Raw genomic sequence first — 19,892 nt, 5'->3', positions numbered from 1 at the left:
TGATCGTACATTCCAGACTACAATAAAAATCTGTTTTCCAGGAAGGTAGATGCATACATTTTCAACAGTGTATTTTTTTAAGTGAATCTCATCATCACTAGTTGTTAACTCGGCCAGTCTGACATCTGGTTTGGAGGCCTTATTATCAGCTTATTAGCATGTGAAAATCTCCTGGTGAACAGCCGATAAAAAATAGCACACCTCGTCTAACGTAATTACCAGCCTGGTTGCTTTCCAGCTGAAAATTGTACCCACTTTTCCATCTGTGAGTCTGTTCAAAGAAATAAACCACAGAGGAGAAAAATGGACCAAATCTTTCTTTCAGAGATGGACTAATTTTTGCTCTGCTTGAAGCATTAACAACTCCGCTGCAATCTACTTTCAGATGTATATTTTGTTTAATCTTTTGAAGACATAATTAAATCAAACACTGGCAACAAAATGAGGGTGTGTGTGTGTGTGTAATGTGCTTTAACAGAGCCTGTTATCTCCACGTGTCCTCGTTTCTACAGCGGCTCCATTTTCTGGTCAATGCTCCAACATGAGCCTGAGAAAAACAAACAGCAAACAAACAAACAAAAAATAGCAGGCGTGGACGTGTTGCCTCAAGGTGCAGTGTGGAAACTATAACGGCATTTGTGTTTGACAACATTTCCTTCACTATGACAAATGGTTTGATGAAAATATGAATTTCACAGCTTGAGAGTTTTATAGTGCCGCCAGTTGAGGGTAAACTGTCTTAAGTACTCACAAACATTTTGTGAATGGAAACTACAACCAACACACACTTATTTGACAAGTTTCTTTTTTTTCTAGACACTTTTTAATTTAGAGCCGTCTCCATCTGCAGCTCTAACACTGTGACTCAGATGTCAGCGGTGCCTCGTCACGCTGAGCCACAAGATTGTGGATTCTAGATGTTTCCAACAAATCACTGTCAGACGTTATGCCAACGCTACAACCGGACACCAAGTGAAATCTGGCATGACACCGGAGCTTTACTTCTTATTAAAGGGGTCATATTGTAATGCCTTTAAAGAAAGCCAGTATAGATCACCACATTTAGAAAACAGATACTAAAGATTAGAGCCTCACCAATATATGGGCTGTCTGAATATCGGCCGATATGAGCCTTCCGCAAACATACCGGTATCAGCGTTAGTTTTAACATTATGAAAACTTTTATTTAACAAGTAAACAATGCAGAAAAAACACTGTCTGTTTGAAATGGTGTCATTATGTAGTTCTTTTTTCCAAAAGAAGCCACTCCAATGGTATTGTTTACAATTCTGTCAAGTATGGCTGGGACCCCATCACCCCTTGGTCACATTTGTTACAAGAGGCAGAGGCAAAGCGACCAGCTGTCTTTTATTTTCTAGCAGCAACAAAAGACAAGCGGTTGCTATGCTGCTATCTAGACGTGACCAAAATAGATGAGAAGTCTATTTTATGGAAGTGTTAAGTGGTGTGACATGGTGGCTGCCAATCAGAGTAAAGGCAGTGTGACAAACGTTGGTTTCTTGTTTAAATTGTAAAACATCAAGCCCCAGTTACATTTTTTATCATAAGGGTTTGATGAAGAAATGTTAGTTTTTTTATGTATATTTTGGCAGGTATATTAGTGTTATACGAGGGCTGTCAATAAAGTTACGGTCCTTTTTATTTTTTTCAAAAACTATATGGATTTCATTCATATGTTTTTACGTCAGACATGCTTGAACCCTCGTGCGCATGCGTGGGTTTTTCCACGCCTGTCGGTGACGTCATTGGCCTGTGAGCACTCCTTGTGGGAGGAGTCGTCCAGCCCCTCGTCGGAATTCCTTTGTCTGAGAAGTTGCTGAGAGACTGGCGCGTTGTTTGATCAAAATTTTTTCTAAACCTGTGAGACACATCGAAGTGGACACAGTTCGAAAAATTAAGCTGGTTTTCAGTGAAAATTTTAACGGCTGATGAGAGATTTTGAGGTGATTCTGTCGCTTTAAGGACTTTTCACGGTGCGAGACGTTGTGCAGCGCTCTCAGGCGGCGTCATCAGCCTGTTCAAGCTGAAAACCTCCACATTTCAGGCTCTATTGATCCAGGACGTCGTGAGAGAACAGAGAAGTTTCAGAAGAAGTCGGTTTCAGCATTTTATCCGGATATTCCACTGTTAAAGGAGATTTTTTTAATGAAAGACGTGCGGACCCGTCCGCACGTCGGGACGCAGCCGCTGCGACGCTCCGCCACAGGAAAAACACCTCTGTTGAAAGCCTTAAGGACAAGTTGGAACATGTCCTGCCTGTTAAACAATTTCTCATATACTCACTCCACTGAAAGCCATCAAAAGCCGCCTGGATTTTACAAATGGTTATCAACACGGAGGTGTTTTTCCTGTGCCGCCGCACCGCGTCGGCTGCGTCCCAACGCGCGGATCCGTCCGCACGTCTTTCATTAAAAAAATCTCCTTTAACAGTGGAATATCCGGATAAAATGCTGAAACCGACTTCTTTTGAAACTTCTCTGTTCTCTCACGACGTCCTGGATCAATAGAGCCTGAAATGTGGAGGTTTTCAGCTTGAACAGGCTGATGACGCTGCCTGAGAGCGCTGCACGACGTCTCGCACCGTGAAAAGTCCTTAAAGCGACAGAATCACCTCAAAATCTCTCATCAGCTGTTAAAATTTTCACTGAAAACCAGCTTAATTTTTCGAACCATGTCCACTTCGATGTGTCTCACAGGTTTAGAAAAAATTTTGATCAAACAACGCGCCAGTCTCTCAGCAACTTCTCAGACAAAGGAATTCCAACAAGGGGCTGGACGACTCCTCCCACAAGGAGTGCTCACAGGCGAATGACGTCACCGACAGGCGTGGAAAAACTCACGCATGCGCACGAGGGTTCAAGCATGTCTGACGTAAAAACATATGAATGAAATCCATATAGTTTTTGAAAAAAATAAAAAGGACCGTTACTTTATTGACAGCCCTCGTATATATATTTTTTACTCCCTAATATCTGTATAATATCACCCCCCAAGAAAAACTTCTTATTGGTCAGGTTCTACTACAAATAGCTAAATATACACCTTAGGCATAACATCCAAAAAAATTACACAGAACTTTGAGGATGTTTCGCATGACTCCAAACACTTAACTGTGAAAGGTCAATAAGCACACTTTGTGCACGATACGCCCCGTTCAAAGCGCTGCTTTTTGATTGTATAACAACATTGACATGTTTTTGATGATTTTCTAACTTCAGTTTGTGATTGAGGTATACTGTATATGATGTGGACACCTGACCTGAGGCCTCACATGATTGGTCGATAACCTAAATGGTACCCACACTGTCCTTGCCCGTGTCCTTTGTGCCACATCTGAGCACAGCGTAATCCCACACTTGGTCATATTCTCATATGATAATTGAGAGCTTTGATCAGTACCGTTACAGTTACACAACAGACTGAAAACATATGATCGAGATGTTTTTTCTTCTTTAGTTTGTTTCTTTTTCCAGAGGTCTCAAACTCAGCAAAATAAATGTTAAAAAAGCAAAAAAAAAAAAAAAAGCAAAAAAGAAAGAAAGAAGTGGTGTGAGTGATGTAACACCTGCCATCTCCTCTGCACTCCCAGTGTGGGTGATTAAAATACAGAAAGCTCCACCGCACGGTCAATACACACACTCGGTCAGGCATCTGAAGCAACCGAACTACACGCCCCCCACCCCAACTCTACAACATCTTTGAAACTTGAGCTTTTATCGTTTTTACCGAAGCCTGTTGCTTGTTTTGAAAAAGGAAACTCCACACACTCACGTGCACACAGTCCAACCATCTCGCTTTTCCTTTCAAATAACAACAACGCTGACTTTCCCCGGCCTGTGTGGCTACATTATCTTTACGATCAGAGGCTTAATGAAATCCTCATTCATTCATAACAAGGGAACTGATAAACTATGGCACATTCCCAACCGCACGGTAAGAGACACATTTAATAAAAACTGAGGGAAATTAGATTGTGGAACACTTTTTTTTTTCTTGTGCTGAGCTGCTGATGTCCCTCAAGGCTGATAAGATGTCCAATTATTTGGTAATTTTAGTTCAGAGGAACAGAAGAAAGTCCGATCTGCTCGAGTAAGCAGGCAAAGTAATGCATTGTACATCATGGCCACTCTTTGAAGCCCTTCTATTATGCTGTTATGACGGGTCCAGTGGCACACTGGACCGCAGTTTAATGAAACGAGCTCTTGGATACAGTATTGTGCTTCACCAAGGCAGATGAAACAGAGTAAAAAAGTAGGGGCAGGGGGTGGGGGTACATATAGAGGGTATCAGTTTCTGTGGGAAAGGTTGGCATGGTCAAAGACTTGGGGGAAGGGTGGGGCAGCTACATCTAGATGAAACAGTGACCCAAGGGAGGGTGAAAGATGGACCTGAGGATGGAGGTGGTAGGGAGGGGGTTCGATGGATTTGGGATTGGTAAGAAGAAGAGTCAGCCATTGGCGTAGTTCATAGGGTCAAAGCTGCAGAGAAATGAACGGAGGAGCACAACATCTACGGAACATCTACTGGAGCAAGAGCCATCGGAGTAAAGACTGGATGGGACATTTGGAGACAGGTTTGGGAACTGGGGGAAACATAGTCTCACTCACGGTAGAACACATATTCAGTGTAGCTGGTCCAGATCTTGTCATCCGTCTGCTCATGGGCGAAGGCGCAGGTTCCCGTAGAATTACACGCCACCATGTGGAAACCTGCATCTGCCAGCTTGTCAAAAGCCTGCTCCAGAAACGTGAACTTGAGATAGTAGCGGGATGTGTAGCGCTCCGGGGGTCGGTCGGGGTCGCGGCTCTCATTCAGCGTCTCACCAAACACCTCTTTGGCCAGGGAGGTCTTCCCACACACCATGATCCGCGCCACCCGGCGGAATTTGGCGTCGGTATGGCTATCACGGCCTAGCGTGTATGAACCCCGATAGCCAATTGTGATGAAGCCAGACCGTTTGCCATCCAGAGCACCTGGTACCAGGCTGGCACAGGCAGCAGCGCCCAAGGAGCCAAGGTTACGGGCTGTATCAATCCCCGGTGAGGAGTCCTCTGGGTCACTCTGACATCCCTCGTCACCCAAGGAGTTCTGCTTGCTGATTTTTGGCGCCAGTTGCTTCACGAGCTCAGGTAGGTTGAAGAACTCAGCCTCCCTCTGCAGACGGCCGCGCTCTGGGAAATGGTCAGGGAGAACCAGCTGCTGGTCTCGCATGTAGTCCAGGATGTAACGGAACAGGAATCCGTCACGGTCCACAAAGAATCTCCCCTTGGTGTCCCTCGCCAGACCTTTGGTGGACTTCCGACTGAACATCTCCCACAGCAGGGAGTCTGGCACACTTGTGAGGGTGGAATAGCGGGTTATGTACACCTGACCCCCAACATTGAGCTCTATGATCTCTGGGAAGGGCACTTCCTCCCCACCTATGCCACTGTCGGGTAAAGCCATCTTCCTGCCAAACAGATTGGCTGAATCCTTCAAACTCTATCGGCTTGCTTGTGGTGGAAGTCCAGTCTGCAGAGGCAGTTGCAGACAAACCTCTGGCGGTGTTGGATGAGGTTAAAAGATCTCAGGTCCTGATGCGGCAAGTGTGTGCGCACCGCATGTGCAGCTCAACCGCAGCGGTGCGCAATAAAATCACTCAAATGCGCCATTTATTCTTGCATCAAATAAAAACAACAGCTGAAGCATAACGCAGAACGTTTGCACCAGCTTTCAGTTAATGTCCATGTCCTTTTTGTTTTCTTTTTACGCGTAAAACGCGCGCTGTCCAAAACAGGAGAATGCGCTTTGGAGAATACGAACTGTACAACTGACCAGACCGACTTCTCTCATTTGTGCAGACCAGCAGATCAGCTTGTCTAACTTCAGTTCAACGGCCCATAGTCGACGAAATCCGCAGGTGTCAGATTGGTATAAAGCCAGCAGACGAAGAGGATGTTCCAGGTGTAGTGAGTGACGAGAAACGTGAACAGAAAGATCTCCGTCGTTTCCATCACCGTGCTCCAAATTACGCGCGGAGCTCAACAGTTCGGTCCGTGCGCTCTCTTCTCTGGCACACTGTAACTCTGCTGCAAATGTATAATGGACACGGCTGCGTTATTGCTCCCGGTTAACCCCGCCCGCACCCTGATGACGCGCGATGTTGCCTCTAATCCAGAAAAAAAAAAAAAAAAAAAAAAACCTGCGGTCACAGAGCGCATTAAAGACGCGACTCTCGGTGTAAAAATGTGTGTGCAATTTTCATCAATTTTTCCTCAAAATGACAAACGCCTTTAATTAAGACGAGCCCTGCGTCAAAAGGGAACAAACCCCCAAACACACAGCCGTGCATGCGCTTTGAATTTGAACACGCGCTGACTTGTAAAAATCAAAGCGTATAAAAATAAAGGTTAAAAACAAAGTTACTGCAGTGCCACTGAACGCACAACATCCATTTATTTGATCCAAATTTATTTTGGAAGCGCTTGAGCGCAAAACTCTTTCTGCAATGGGACAGTAGTGACATCTAGTGGCCAATAGAGAGAATGCGTAGAGTAGTAACCAATACAAAAACACATACTGTGTAATAAATAGGTTTGTGTATTTTAAAATAAGGTTTTTATTTTCATTTACAGCCCCAGTGGGGGTGTTTTCTTTAACGCTGTGCACGTGTGTGGTCTGAGAGGAGCCTGGTTGTGTTTGTCCGCTGGCACTGATGTGTGAGCACAGTTTTTTTTTTCCTTTCTCTGACTAATCAACAGGACACCACTGTTTTCAGTCTCCAAGCAATCTGACGACACCGCAGCCTCCAGGTGGCCACTGCACCGGCCAACAATCTGGATCGGTTCCTGGTTATGGGGGCCAAAACAGGATCTATTTAAGGCCTGTCTGCTCGTAAAACAAGTTGAGGACCCACTTACTGTTACTGGCAATGAAATGTGCTGTTTTTTTAACCAAAGTTTTCTGGAGTGTAAAACAAAACCATTAAAAAACACACACACACATTGGTCTAAATGTTTGAGATCATCATTGCTGCTGTATTGGCTCGGATAGCTGTAACCTGCTTTCTGCACTAATCCTCCCCAAATAACCATGTACAGCCCCTGGCAAAAATTATGGAATCACCGGCCTCGGAGGATGTTCATTCAGTTGTTTAATTTTGTAGAAAAAAAGCAGATCACAGACATGACACAAAACTAAAGTCATTTCGAATGGCAACTTTCTGGCTTTAAGAAACGTTATAAGAAATCAGGAAAAAAAATTGTGGCAGTCAGTAACGGTTACTTTTTTAGACCAAGCAGAGGGAAAAAAATATGGAATCACTCAATTCTGAGGAAAAAATTATGGAATCATGAAAAACAAAAGAACTCTCCAACACATCACTAGTATTTTGTTGCACCACCTCTGGCTTTTATAACAGCTTGCAGTCTCTGAGGCATGGACTTAATGAGTGACAAACAGTACTCTTCATCAATCTGGCTCCAACTTTCTCTGATTGCTGTTGCCAGATCAGCTTTGCAGGTTGGAGCCTTGTCATGGACCATTTTCTTCAACTTCCACCAAAGATTTTCAATTGGATTAAGATCCGGACTATTTGCAGGCCATGACATTGACCCTATGTGTCTTTTTGCAAGGAATGTTTTCACAGTTTTTGCTCTATGGCAAGATGCATTATCATCTTGAAAAATGATTTCATCATCCCCAAACATCCCTCCAATTGATGGGATAAGAAAAGTGTCCAAAATATCAATGTAAACTTGTGCATTTATTGATGATGTAATGACAGCCATCTCCCCAGTGCCTTTACCTGACATGCAGCCCCATATCATCAATGACTGTGGAAATTTACATGTTCTCTTCAGGCAGTCATCTTTATAAATCTCATTGGAACAGCACCAAACAAAAGTTCCAGCATCATCACCTTGCCCAATTCAGATTCGAGACTCATCACTGAATATGCCTTTCATCCAGTCATCCACAGTCCACGATTGCTTTTCCTTAGCCCATTGTAACCTTGTTTTTTCTGTTTAGGTGTTAATGATGGCTTTCGTTTAGCTTTTCTGTATGTAAATCCCATTTCCTTTAGCGGTTTCTTACAGTTCGGTCACAGACGTTGACTCCAGTTTCCTCCCATTCGTTCCTCATTTGTTTTGTTGTGCATTTTCGGTTTTTGAGACATATTGCTTTAAGTTTTCTGTCTTGATGCTTTGATGTCTTCCTTGGTCTACCAGTATGTTTGCCTTTAACAACCTTCCCATGTTGTTTGTATTTGGTCCAGAGTTTAGACACAGCTGACTGTGAACAACCAACATCTTTTGCAACACTGCGTGATGATTTACCCTCTTTTAAGAGGTTGATAATCCTCTCCTTTGTTTCAATTGACATCTCTCGTGTTGGAGCCATGATTCATGTCAGTCCACTTGGTGCAACAGCTCTCCAAGGTGTGATCACTCCTTTTTAGATGCAGACTAACGAGCAGATCTGATTTGATGCAGGTGTTAGTTTTGGGAATGAGAATTTACAGGGTGATTCCATAATTTATTCCTCAGAATTGAGTGAGTCCATATTTTTTCCCCTCTGCTTGGTCTAAAAAAGTAACCGTTACTGACTGCCACAATTATTTTTCCTGATTTCTTATAGTGTTTCTTAAAGCCAGAAAGTTGCCATTTGAAATTACTTTAGTTTTGTGTCATGTCTGTGATCTGCTTTTTTTCTACAAAATTAAACAACTGAATGAACATCCTCCGAGGCCGGTGATTCCATAATTATTGCCAGGGGTTGTATACCTCCAAGAACTGCACTTGTTTGTCATAACTGCTTTTAAATTCTTATTGTATGAGGGTTAACTAAAAAGGTTGGAATGTTCTGTGTCAGGCAGCATCATGACTTTTCCACATAGTCACCTTCACTTTCCACACACTTGCGCCAAAGGTGGACAAGTTTTTGCACACAGTCCGTGAATAAATGTGTCTTCTCTCTCTGCACCAGTGACACACAACTGCTTGAATCTCAGCATCATGAATGTAACGTACCCCTTTAGGTGTTCTATCAGCTTGGGAAATTAGAAAAATGTCAGTGAGTGAGTGAGATCCGGACTGTCTGGTGGGTGTGGAACGATCACAAAAAATTTGATCCGCTGCAATGCATCCCGTGTTTGTTGACTCGTGTGTGGACGACTGTTGCTGTGCTGAAGAACTGTGTGTTTGCAGCTTTTGCAAAGTGTCCACAGTTTGGTCTGAGTTGACAGTGTTGCCATGATCCAAAAATTCCGTAATGAGTATGCCGTCACACCTGCACTTGATGCTGTGCACTTGCTGTCATGGGATGCCCGCTATAGACCTGGCCATGTAGACTCATCATGCTGGATTTTCACTTTCCAAACTCCTTGCTCACTTCCTGACTACTAACATCACACATAACATAGACAACACTCATTACCTCCGCCAACGGTTCGCCCCGTTTGTTTGTTGTTTGTGAACAGCCTGGAGCCCACAATTTTACATATATCATTATGACATTTTTACTGCAGATTCATATCCTGATAGGATATGACTGATTCAATTTTCAAGGTTAAAGGTCAAAGTCAGGAAAAATCCTTTAAAAATCTTTAACATTGAACAAATTTTCAAAAATTCATATTCTTTCATATTTGGAAGCATTATGTATGATGGTATTCTTTATCGACTGACAATGTTTGATCTGGATGGTCCCACCTAAAAATTTGTCTGCCCTGCCTTCACTGCGCATGCGTCATTTCTGTGCGTCAGCCGTGGTTCACGGATTATCACCTCCTTTCTGCTTCAAACTGCACTCCAGTCATCATCTGTCTCAGCGACAGATATCTGAAGCTTTTGTACAACAATCATTTCCACATAAGTTCTGCATTATTTCATAAAAACGGTGGGGGAAGCGATCAGAGCACAGCAGCCAGACGAGCTGCTGCTGTGTTCACTGCGCCTCTGGCATTTCAAAGCGTCAGTAGCGACTCACCGATTATCGCCTCATTTCTGCTTAAAACTGACTTTAGAATGATTTAAGAGGATTTACTGTGTCATCTGATGGTTAATAATCACATTATTCCCTTTGATGGCTTTGGGTGTAGAGAGTCAGTCTCGGACAGCTGCTGTGGTCCCAAATGACGCATGCGCAGTGAAAGCAGGGCAGAAATTTTTTTTTTAAATGTTAAAAATTTTAGGGGGGGGGGTTACTGTTCAGTCTGCCACACCGCATCTGATCCAGATTACAGATTTTGTGGCCATTTAAATTTAACATTGAAAACCCCATTTAATGTATATTTTACATTATATCTTAATCAAATGTACCCCAATCACTCTCATATTTGAAAGTGAGGTGCAGACTGACACTCACTCTCACCTGACTAAGTTTGATCTGGATCTGATCCAGATTGTGGATTTTGTGGACATTTGAATATAATATTGAAAAGCCAATTTGATGTACATTTTGCATTATATCTCAGTCAAAAGTGCCTCAATCACTCTCATTTGTGACAATGAGGCGCAAACTGGCACTCAGTGAACAGACTAAGTTTGACCGCATCTGATCCATAATGCAGATTTAGTGGATATTTGATTTTAACATTGAAAAGCCCTTTTGTTCTATATTTTGTATTATATTTTAACTTATGAAAAGCCATTTCTAACAGGACTTTGACCTTGAAAAATTTTCCAAGGTACAGTAGTGTTCAGAATAATAGTAGTGCTATGTGACTAAAAAGATTAATCCAGGTTTTGAGTATATTTCTTATTGTTACATGGGAAACAAGGTACCAGTAGATTCAGTAGATTCTCACAAATCCAACAAGACCAAGCATTCATGATATACACACTCTTAAGGCTATGAAATTGGGCTATTAGTAAAAAAAAAGTAGAAAAGGGGGTGTTCACAATAATATTAGTGTGGCATTCAGTCAGTGAGTTCGTCAATTTTGTGGAACAAACAGGTGTGAATCAGGTGTCCCCTATTTAAGGATGAAGCCAGCACCTGTTGAACATGCTTTTCTCTTTGAAAGCCTGATGAAAATGGGACATTCAAGACATTGTTCAGAAGAACAGCGTAGTTTGATTAAAAAGTTGATTGGAGAGGGGAAAACTTATACGCAGGTGCAAAAAATTATAGGCTGTTCATCTACAATGATCTCCAATGCTTTAAAATGGACAAACACACACACACACAAAACAGAGACGCGTGGAAGAAAACGGAAAACAACCATCAAAATGGATAGAAGAATAACCAGAATGGCAAAGGCTCACCCACTGATCAGCTCCAGGATGATCAAAGACAGTCTGGAGTTACCTGTAAGTGCTGTGACAGTTAGAAGACGCCTGTGTGAAGCTAATTTATTTGCAAGAATCCCCCGCAAAGTCCCTCTGTTAAATAAAAGACGTGGAGAAGAGGTTACAATTTGCCAAAGAACACATCAACTGGCCTAAAGAGAAATGGAGGAATATTTTTTGGACTGATGAGAGTAAAATTGTTCTTTTTGGGTCCAAGGGCCGCAGACAGTTTGTGAGACGACCCCCAAACTCTGAATTCAAGCCACAGTTCACAGTGAAGACAGTGAAGCATGGTGGTGCAAGCATCATGATATAGGCATGTTTCTCCTACTATAGTGTTGGGCCTATATATCGCATACCAGGTATCATGGATCAGTTTGGATATGTCAAAATACTTAAAGAGGTCATGTTGCCTTATGCTGAAGAGGACATGCCCTTGAAATGGGTGTTTCAACAAGACAATGACCCCAAGCACACTAGTAAACTGGCAAAATCTTGGTTCCAAACCAACAAAATTAATACCTTGCAGATGTGAAGAAATCATGAAAAACTGTGGTTATACAACTAAATACTAGTTTAGTGATTCACAGGATTGTTAAAAAAGCAGTTTGAACATAGTTTTGAGTTTGTAGTGTCAACAGCAGATGCTACTATTATTGTGAACACCCCCTTTTCTACTTTTTTTTGTTTGTTTTTACTAACAGCCCAATTTCATAGCCTTAAGAGTGTGCATATCATGAATGCTTGGTCTTGTTGGATTTGTGAGAATCTACTGAATCTACTGGTACCTTGTTTCCCCTGTAACAATAAGAAATATACTCAAAACCTGGATTAATCTTTTTAGTCACATAGCACTACTATTATTTTGAACACTACTGTAAAATATGTGGAATTGGAAACAAGTGTTGGTGGAGGTTTGTGCTCTATGAGCACGGTGCTCTACTTAGTCAGTGAATGCCCACAGCTGCACAGCCCTCCGCCTCAGGGAATTCAGTAACAGCACGCTGTTTCAAACACACGTTCCTGTGTCTTCCCATTTTATTTTTTACCAACTACTGTGCACATGTTACGTCAAAAGTGATTCTGCACATGCTTAAAATTGCAATAGTCAATAAGTAAAGGATTTTTCCCAGTTTCACTTCGATATCTTGTCTGTTGTTGAAATAATGGTTTTGGAGTCCGAACTTTTCAGCCGATCCTCATAAACACAAATCCATGGCAGCCTTGGTGGTCTAGGCTTTGGAAAATAAAATAAACTGGCCAACGACCTTATGTCAAGATACATTTAACTTCAACCACACCCGCTACTACAACCCCTGGCAAAAATTATGGAATCACCGGCCTTGGAGGATGTTCATTCAGTTGTTTAATTTTGAAGAAAAAAAGCAGATCACAGACATGACACAAAACTAAAGTCATTTCAAATGGCAACTTTCTGGCTTTAAGAAACACTATAAGAAATTAGGAAAAATAATTGTGGCAGTCAATAACGGATACTTTTTTTAGACCAAGCAGAGGGAAAAAAATACGGAATCACTCAATTCTGAGGAAAAATTATGGAATCATGAAAAACAAAAGAACGCTCCAACACATCACTAGTATTTTGTTGCACCACCTCTGGCTTTTATAACAGCTTGCAGTCTCTGAGGCATGGACTTAATGAGTGACAAACAGTACTCTTCATCAGTCTGGCTCCAACTTTCTCTGATTGCTGTTGCCAGATCAGCTTTGCAGGTTGGAGCCTTGTCATGGACCATTTTCTTCAACTTCCACCAAAGATTTTCAATTGGATTAAGATCCGGACTATTTGCAGGCCATGACATTGACCCTATGTGTCTTTTTGCAAGGAATGTTTTCAGTTTTTGCTCTATGGCAAGATGCATTATCATCTTGAAAAATGGTTTCATCATCCCCAAACATCCTTTCAATTGATGGGATAAGAAAAGTGTCCAACATATCAACGTAAACTTGTGCATTTATTGATGATGTAATGACAGCCATCTCCCCAGTGCCTTTACCTGACATGCAGCCCCATATCATCAATGACTGTGGAAATTTACATGTTCTCTTCAGGCAGTCATCTTTATAAATCTCATTGGAACAGCACCAAACAAAAGTTCCAGCATCATCACCTCGCCCAATGCAGATTTGAGATTCATCACTGAATATGACTTTCATCCAGTCATCCACAGTCCACGATTACTTTTCCTTAGCCCATTGTAACCTTGTTTTTTTCTGTTTAGGTGTTAATGATGGCTTTCTTTTAACTTTTCTGTATGTAAATCCCATTTCCTTTAGGCAGTCTCTTACAGTTCGGTCACAGACGTTGACTCCAGTTTCCTCCCATTCGTTCCTCATTTGTTTTGTTGTGCATTTTTGATTTTTGAGACATATTGCTTTAAGTTTTCTGTCTTGACGCTTTGATGTCTTCCTTGGTCTACCAGTATGTTTGCCTTTAACAACCTTCCCATGTTGTTTGTATTTGGTCCAGAGTTTAGACACAGCTGACTGTGAACAACCAACATCTTTTGCAACATTGCATGATGATTTATCCTCTTTTAAGAGTTTGATAATCCTCTCCTTTGTTTCAATTGACATCTCTCATGTTGGAGCCATGATTCATTATCAGTCCACTTGGTGCAACAGCTCTCCAAGGTGTGATCACTCCTTTTTAGATGCAGACTAACGAGCAGATATGATTTGATACAGGTGTTAGTTTTGGGGATGAAAATTTACAGGGTGATTCCATAATTTTTTCCTCAGAATTGAGTGATTCCATATTTTTTTCCCCTCTGCTTGGTCTAAAAAGTAACCGTTACTGACTGCCACAATTATTTTTCTTGATTTCTTATAGTGTTTCTTAACGCCAGAAAGTTGCCATTTGAAATGACTTTAGTTTTGTGTCATGTCTGTGATCTGCTTTTTTTCTACAAAATTAAACAACTGAATGAACATCCTCAGAGGCCAGTGATTCCATAATTATTGCCAGGGGTTGTAATTTCCAACATGTATGTGATGAAATTATTCTCTGCAACAATGTCCAGCAGGTGGCAGATGAGCCATATATGTAAAGTAAGCAACACCTGCTGCTCCTAATCTCCATTAGCCATCCTACAGATGGCAGACAGCATATGATGTGAGCAAAACACTTTTTTGGTCATCTGGTTAATCAGCATTTAATAATTTTGCCAAGAACATAACATTTATTATTTTTAAGGGGCAAAGATGGGCTCATTTTTCTATTTATTCAGTCACTGCATTTCAAAGCCTCAGAATAGTAGTTTGTCTACACTTCAGTTTGTTTCTGGCATTACATTAAGGTCACATAATCTGTCTTGTTAGCATGTTAATAAAGGCCGCCAGGTGTTAAAACTATTAAAGTCGATTTAAAAATACAAAGTGGCTACAGTATCGCATTTCTTTTTCCTGTATGAAACCACCGTGATCATCGCAAAATAAAGAGGGCATCGAAGCTGTACAGGAGGCAATTGCTGTTATTTCAAACTCAAAACGTAGGGGTAGAGTTTTGCATGAACCATGTTATCTATGGGTGCCGTAATAGTACAAATTTGCAGCTTGTGTACGGTACCATATCAATATCAAGCAACAGTCTTTAAAAAGTACCCTGGAGACACTGAAGCTATGAAATACTGTTCTATATTCCAATATTTATAAATATTAAGCACTAAAACCTAATCATGTTCACCTTTAACCCTGCCTAGTATCTTTTATGTTGTGTCTTGCATGTTATAAGAAAAATTTTTTAGTCATTTTGTTTTAAACATGGGTGATACAGCACAAAACAAACTGTGTGCTTTGTTTGTTTGTTTTAGTTCATTTGTTTATATTAATGATCACTTTGATTAAATAGAAAAAAATACATTTGTTGGTGGAAAGTACTATTTTAACATTTTTATTTTTTAAAAAACTGATAAAAAAAACAAAAACAAACAAACAAACAAACAAACAAAAAAACAAGAGTCATCAGTAGATGACGTATCCCCTGGTCCCCACAGATCAGTAATACAAAGTGTAGGGGGATCACCCAAGTACACGCTTATGCTAAATATAAATGAAATTTATAAACTGGTTCTTGAGATATCACTCTAAGAAAGGTGGCAATGACAATATCTTCAATATCTCGCTGTGACCTTGAAACTAACCCCAAGGTCACTGTAATTAACTGGTGTTGGGGGCTCACCCAAGTACACTGTTATGTTAAATATGAATGAAACTGGTCAACTGGTTCTTTAGATATCAAGCTAACAAGGGTGGCAACATCAATGTCTTGAATATCTCGCTGTGACCTTGAAATTGACTCTGAGGTCACCATAATAGACTGGTGTTGGGGGATCACCCAAGTACACCCTTATGCTAAATATTAATGAAAGTGGTCCACTGGTTCTTGAGATATCACGTTAACAAGCAAAAAAGGACAGACAGCCTTGCTGATTGTTGTATCCCCCCGTATTTCATACTGGGGGGATAAAAAGAACAAACATGTTATTTGGTGGGTGGCTAATACTTTGGCACAGTGCTTAACTTGTAGCAGAGTATTTTTTTTATATACATGCACGCAGCACACACACACGTTTTAACACGGAAAAACCACCTGTATTTAACTGCAAAAAGTAGATTTTTTTTAAATTGCAGAATTTGACTCATTTAAGCTTGTTTTATATGCATCTCTAATTTCAGACTGATTTTGGAGTGTCACCTTTTTAGTCCCTGACTGCACAATCACAAAACACTCGCACATTAACGTTTGACCCTGTATTTTGAAGAGGGACTTATTCATTCTAATTAAATCCACACCAACAGGCCTTTGAGCCTCAGAAATATATGAATGAAAAACGACTCCATTAAATAAATGACTTTGACCTTGCGTGGGATTCGGCTGGATTATGTGTGTGTTCTGACAAATCTCATCACAGTGATGGTCTTCAGAGACTGATAGATAACAGGCAGAAGAGAGACTTGTACTTACAGTGCATCTGGAAAGTATTCACAGTGCTTCACTTTTTTCACATTTTGTCATGTTACAACCTTATTCCAAAATGGAGCCAATTCATTTTTTCCCCCTCAAAATTCTGCACACAACACCCCATAACGACAATGTGGAAAAAAAGCTTGTTTCAATTTTTAAAATTGATATAAAAAAAAACACAAACAAACCCCTAAATAATTAAGAAATCATATATACATAAGGGCAATTCTATGGTAACGGAATTACAACAGCAGCAAAATCTGGACATATGGCATTTAACCACGACAGATTAGCTCAGATTGTAATTCCGTTACCGTCGAATCGCCCATAAGTATTCACACCCTTTGACCACAAAGCTCAAAATTGAGTTCAGGTGCATCCAGTTTCCACTGATCATGTTTCTACAGCTTAGCTGGAGTCCATCTGGGGTAAATTCAGTTGATTGGACATGATTTGGAAAGACACACAGCTGTCTACATATAAGGTCCTACAGTTGACAGTGCAAGTCAGAGGACAAACCAAACATGAAGTCCAAGGAATTGTCTGTAGACCTCTGAGACAGGATTGTCTTGAGGCACAAATCTTGGGAAGGGTACAGAAACATTTATGCTGGTTTGAATACCAAAGATACGTAGGTGCACCAAGCTTGTGGCATCATATTCAAGAAGACATGAGGCTGTAATTGCTGTCAAAGGTCCATCAACAAAGTATTGAGCAAAGGGTATGAATACTTACGTACAGGTGATTTCTTAGTTTACTTTAATACATTTGCAAAAATTTCCAAAAAACGTTTTTCATGTGGTCGTTACGGGGTGTTGTGAGTAGAATTTTGAGGGGGAAAATGTATTTACTCCATTTTGGAATAAGGCTGTGACATAAAATGTGGAAAAAGCACTGTGAATACTTTCTGGATGCACCGCACAAGTGCAAATCAATAAAAAGAGAGGCAAGGTCAGGAAAAATTTTACATGTCCGCCTGCATATTGAGCTCTCTATATCTGAGCTTTTGTTGCTGACGGCTGCAGTAGTAAATGATTAATGAGATTTTCTGAGGGATCAACACGAATGAACAGGTAGTGTTGTGGTGCGCACATGAAGCTACCTGCACAGGCTCATTTCCCTCAGTGAGAGGCATCATACATCTTCTGCACCAGGCGACATCAGCACCAATTTTCTCTGAAACATCCACTTTGATATCTTCACTCGTGTTGGAAAGAGTCCAGTGTCCTGCTAGCCTCAATGAAGATGCAGTTATGCGTTAGGCCCGCCTCCCACAACTCATTTTTGGCCACAATTTCTGTCCAAATTTCAAAATTAAGGAAATCAGGCCGTTTTTTTTATAGCTGCCAAAATACGTATAGTCACAAATTTTAAAAAATTTAAAGCATTTCCAATTCACAATGTTCTGCTGTGCTACTTTTACCACCATTTACACCTGATTTCAGGCCAATGATTGCTTTTTTTTATTCTTTTGAGAAAAAACAGGTAATGGTCACAAGCCTTTAATATTTAGTTCACATGAAAAGTAGCAGGATTTAGTGTCTCGTGGTAAGGCGGCAGACTGCTTTTATGTCTGCACTGCTCAACAATTGTTTCACTTCAGGTTTTTGTTTCTTTGTTCATGCAAATTGTTTGACTTCTCTTCTGATAACCAATATGCACAAACTCTCCAGTTCACAAAAATGAGTGTTTGCAAAACGTGCCAGCCCGCACACACAACTAGCAGACAGTATGTAGGGGAGTAACCAGCGATTCCTCTTCAGTCTTCTGGTGGTACTGCAAAATGCAAAAGACAAAGTACGTCCCTTCTGGGCTACTCCATCAATATGGCAGTGCAATATGACCGCCTCCATGCAGGGACCCACTCCCATGTAGATATAACAGGCTCATTGTAAGCTTCTGAAAGCACACCAATTTGTCATTTAAGACATTTCTACACTCATGAACAGGTGGTAATACATGCTACATTAGATTTATCCTAATAAATGCTCCCACATCCTACGTACTGGGCAGCACGGTGACTCAATGGTTAGCACTGTTGCCTCGCATCAAGAAGGTCATGAGATCGATTCCCACCTGTGGCCTTCCTGTATGGAGTTTGCATGTTCTCCCCATGTTTGTGTGGGTTCCCTCCAGATGCTCCAGCTTTCCTCCCACATCTAAACATATTATTCCATTAATAACAATAACAACAAAATAAATGAAGAAATAAATAAAATCTGCCCAGGTCTCCTTTGTAAAAGAGATCTCGATCTCAATGGGACTAACCTGGTTAAATAAAAATACTGCAGCTTTAAGCTCAGGTGAAAGACACCTTATTTTAACAATTTAAAATTCCTGTTATTTCACACTTCCACTTCAATAAGTAATTTAATCATTATTGTCAACAAATTGTGCAGCTGTTTTCCTGAAGCTGCTTTCGCTCATTCAGAGCCTCTTGACCAGAGCCTAACCCTTAAGTATTTGGACAAAGGCACAATTGTAATTTTTCCTCTGTACACCAACACACTGGAGTTAAGCAACCAAGATGTGCTTCTAGTGTTGATTTTTCACTTCGACAAACAAACTGCATCAATAATTTAGAAATTACAGACATTTCTACAGAATCCATCCATTTTCAGAAACCACAAGTAACTGGATAAATAAACAGCTCTAAATATAAGGACTATTGATACAAATCATCACTTTTATAGTCAACTTTCTTGAGTCTTCCTCTGTGCCACTTCACCATGCAGCTGTGACTGGTGACATAAACTTTAAACGGGTGGCTTCCCTCACTAGTCTCTTTCATACAGTAAGTTTTGCAGGAAGGCCTGATATTTGCCGTACTGTCTCTGCTCATTTCTTAATGATCGCTTTAACTGACTTCCAAAGGATATGCCACACTTGAAATCAACTCCAGACTTATTATACCTGCACCTTGGTGTGAAAGTAACCAGCAACTCACTGTGCAAAAAATGAGGGACCCAACAGAAACTGTACTTCCACCACTGTTTGGATGCAATCAGTCAAGTCTCTCTATGATCTGCCATCATCTCTAACGTGCTGTGTGGACAGATGAAGTGTCATAAACCTTGTCATTGTACAGATACGTATGGACCAAAATGTAGTACACACAGTGTTTTTTTCCTGATAGTGAAGTCACAGAGCTGCCTGTGAGACTGCTGCAGTGATGTACGTGTCATAAAACTGAGCACATGCTGATAAGGCTGCTGCTCCTCTGACACCAAGAGCTCACTGGAAATTTGTGGTACAATCTGTAATATATATCTTGGGTCAAACATTTCCCCCCACCATCCACACGCCCTATCACACAAAAACAAACTTGTTTTTTGTGCTACTCTGCAAAGATCACATCATGTCTGTGAAGGCAAGGTCAGCGGAGCTTTCCTCACCAACAGAATGATTGGTCAGTAGGAATGGTGTAATAAATGTTTTGGTAATCCAGATACTATTTATATTTGGAGTTGACTGAAATGTACCTATTTGTAGGTTATAACACGATATAACACACTTGTGACCGGCTGTGGGTCTCAGAAATTCCAATTTAAGCAGATTCTTACTAATTCAATAAAATAAGCTTGTTTGCATCACATCTCATAATGAAGCCC

At 40.9% G+C, this 19,892-nt stretch overlaps 1 protein-coding gene across 1 annotated transcript; it reads right to left on the bottom strand.

Annotated features, from left to right (window-relative positions):
• Nucleotides 1-4,013: 4,013 nt before the first annotated feature.
• LOC117520020 (BTB/POZ domain-containing protein KCTD12-like) lies at nucleotides 4,014-6,142 on the bottom strand. Its single transcript, XM_034181317.1, has one exon. The coding sequence runs from the start codon at nucleotides 5,464-5,466 to the stop codon at nucleotides 4,621-4,623; it is 846 nt and encodes a 281-aa protein (XP_034037208.1). The 5' UTR covers nucleotides 5,467-6,142; the 3' UTR covers nucleotides 4,014-4,620.
• Nucleotides 6,143-19,892: the final 13,750 nt, after the last annotated feature.

The sequence above is a fragment of the Thalassophryne amazonica genome, chromosome 11 (genome assembly GCF_902500255.1).
Source record: "Thalassophryne amazonica chromosome 11, fThaAma1.1, whole genome shotgun sequence".
Classification (NCBI taxonomy): Eukaryota; Metazoa; Chordata; class Actinopteri; order Batrachoidiformes; family Batrachoididae; genus Thalassophryne; species Thalassophryne amazonica.
This window is presented reverse-complemented; position numbering and strand designations above follow the sequence as displayed.

What these genes read in the sequence shown, in the direction of transcription:
- LOC117520020 (XM_034181317.1), bottom strand. Translation starts at nt 5,466, where the DNA reads ATGGCTTTACCCGACAGTGGCATAGGTGGGGAGGAAGTGCCCTTCCCA.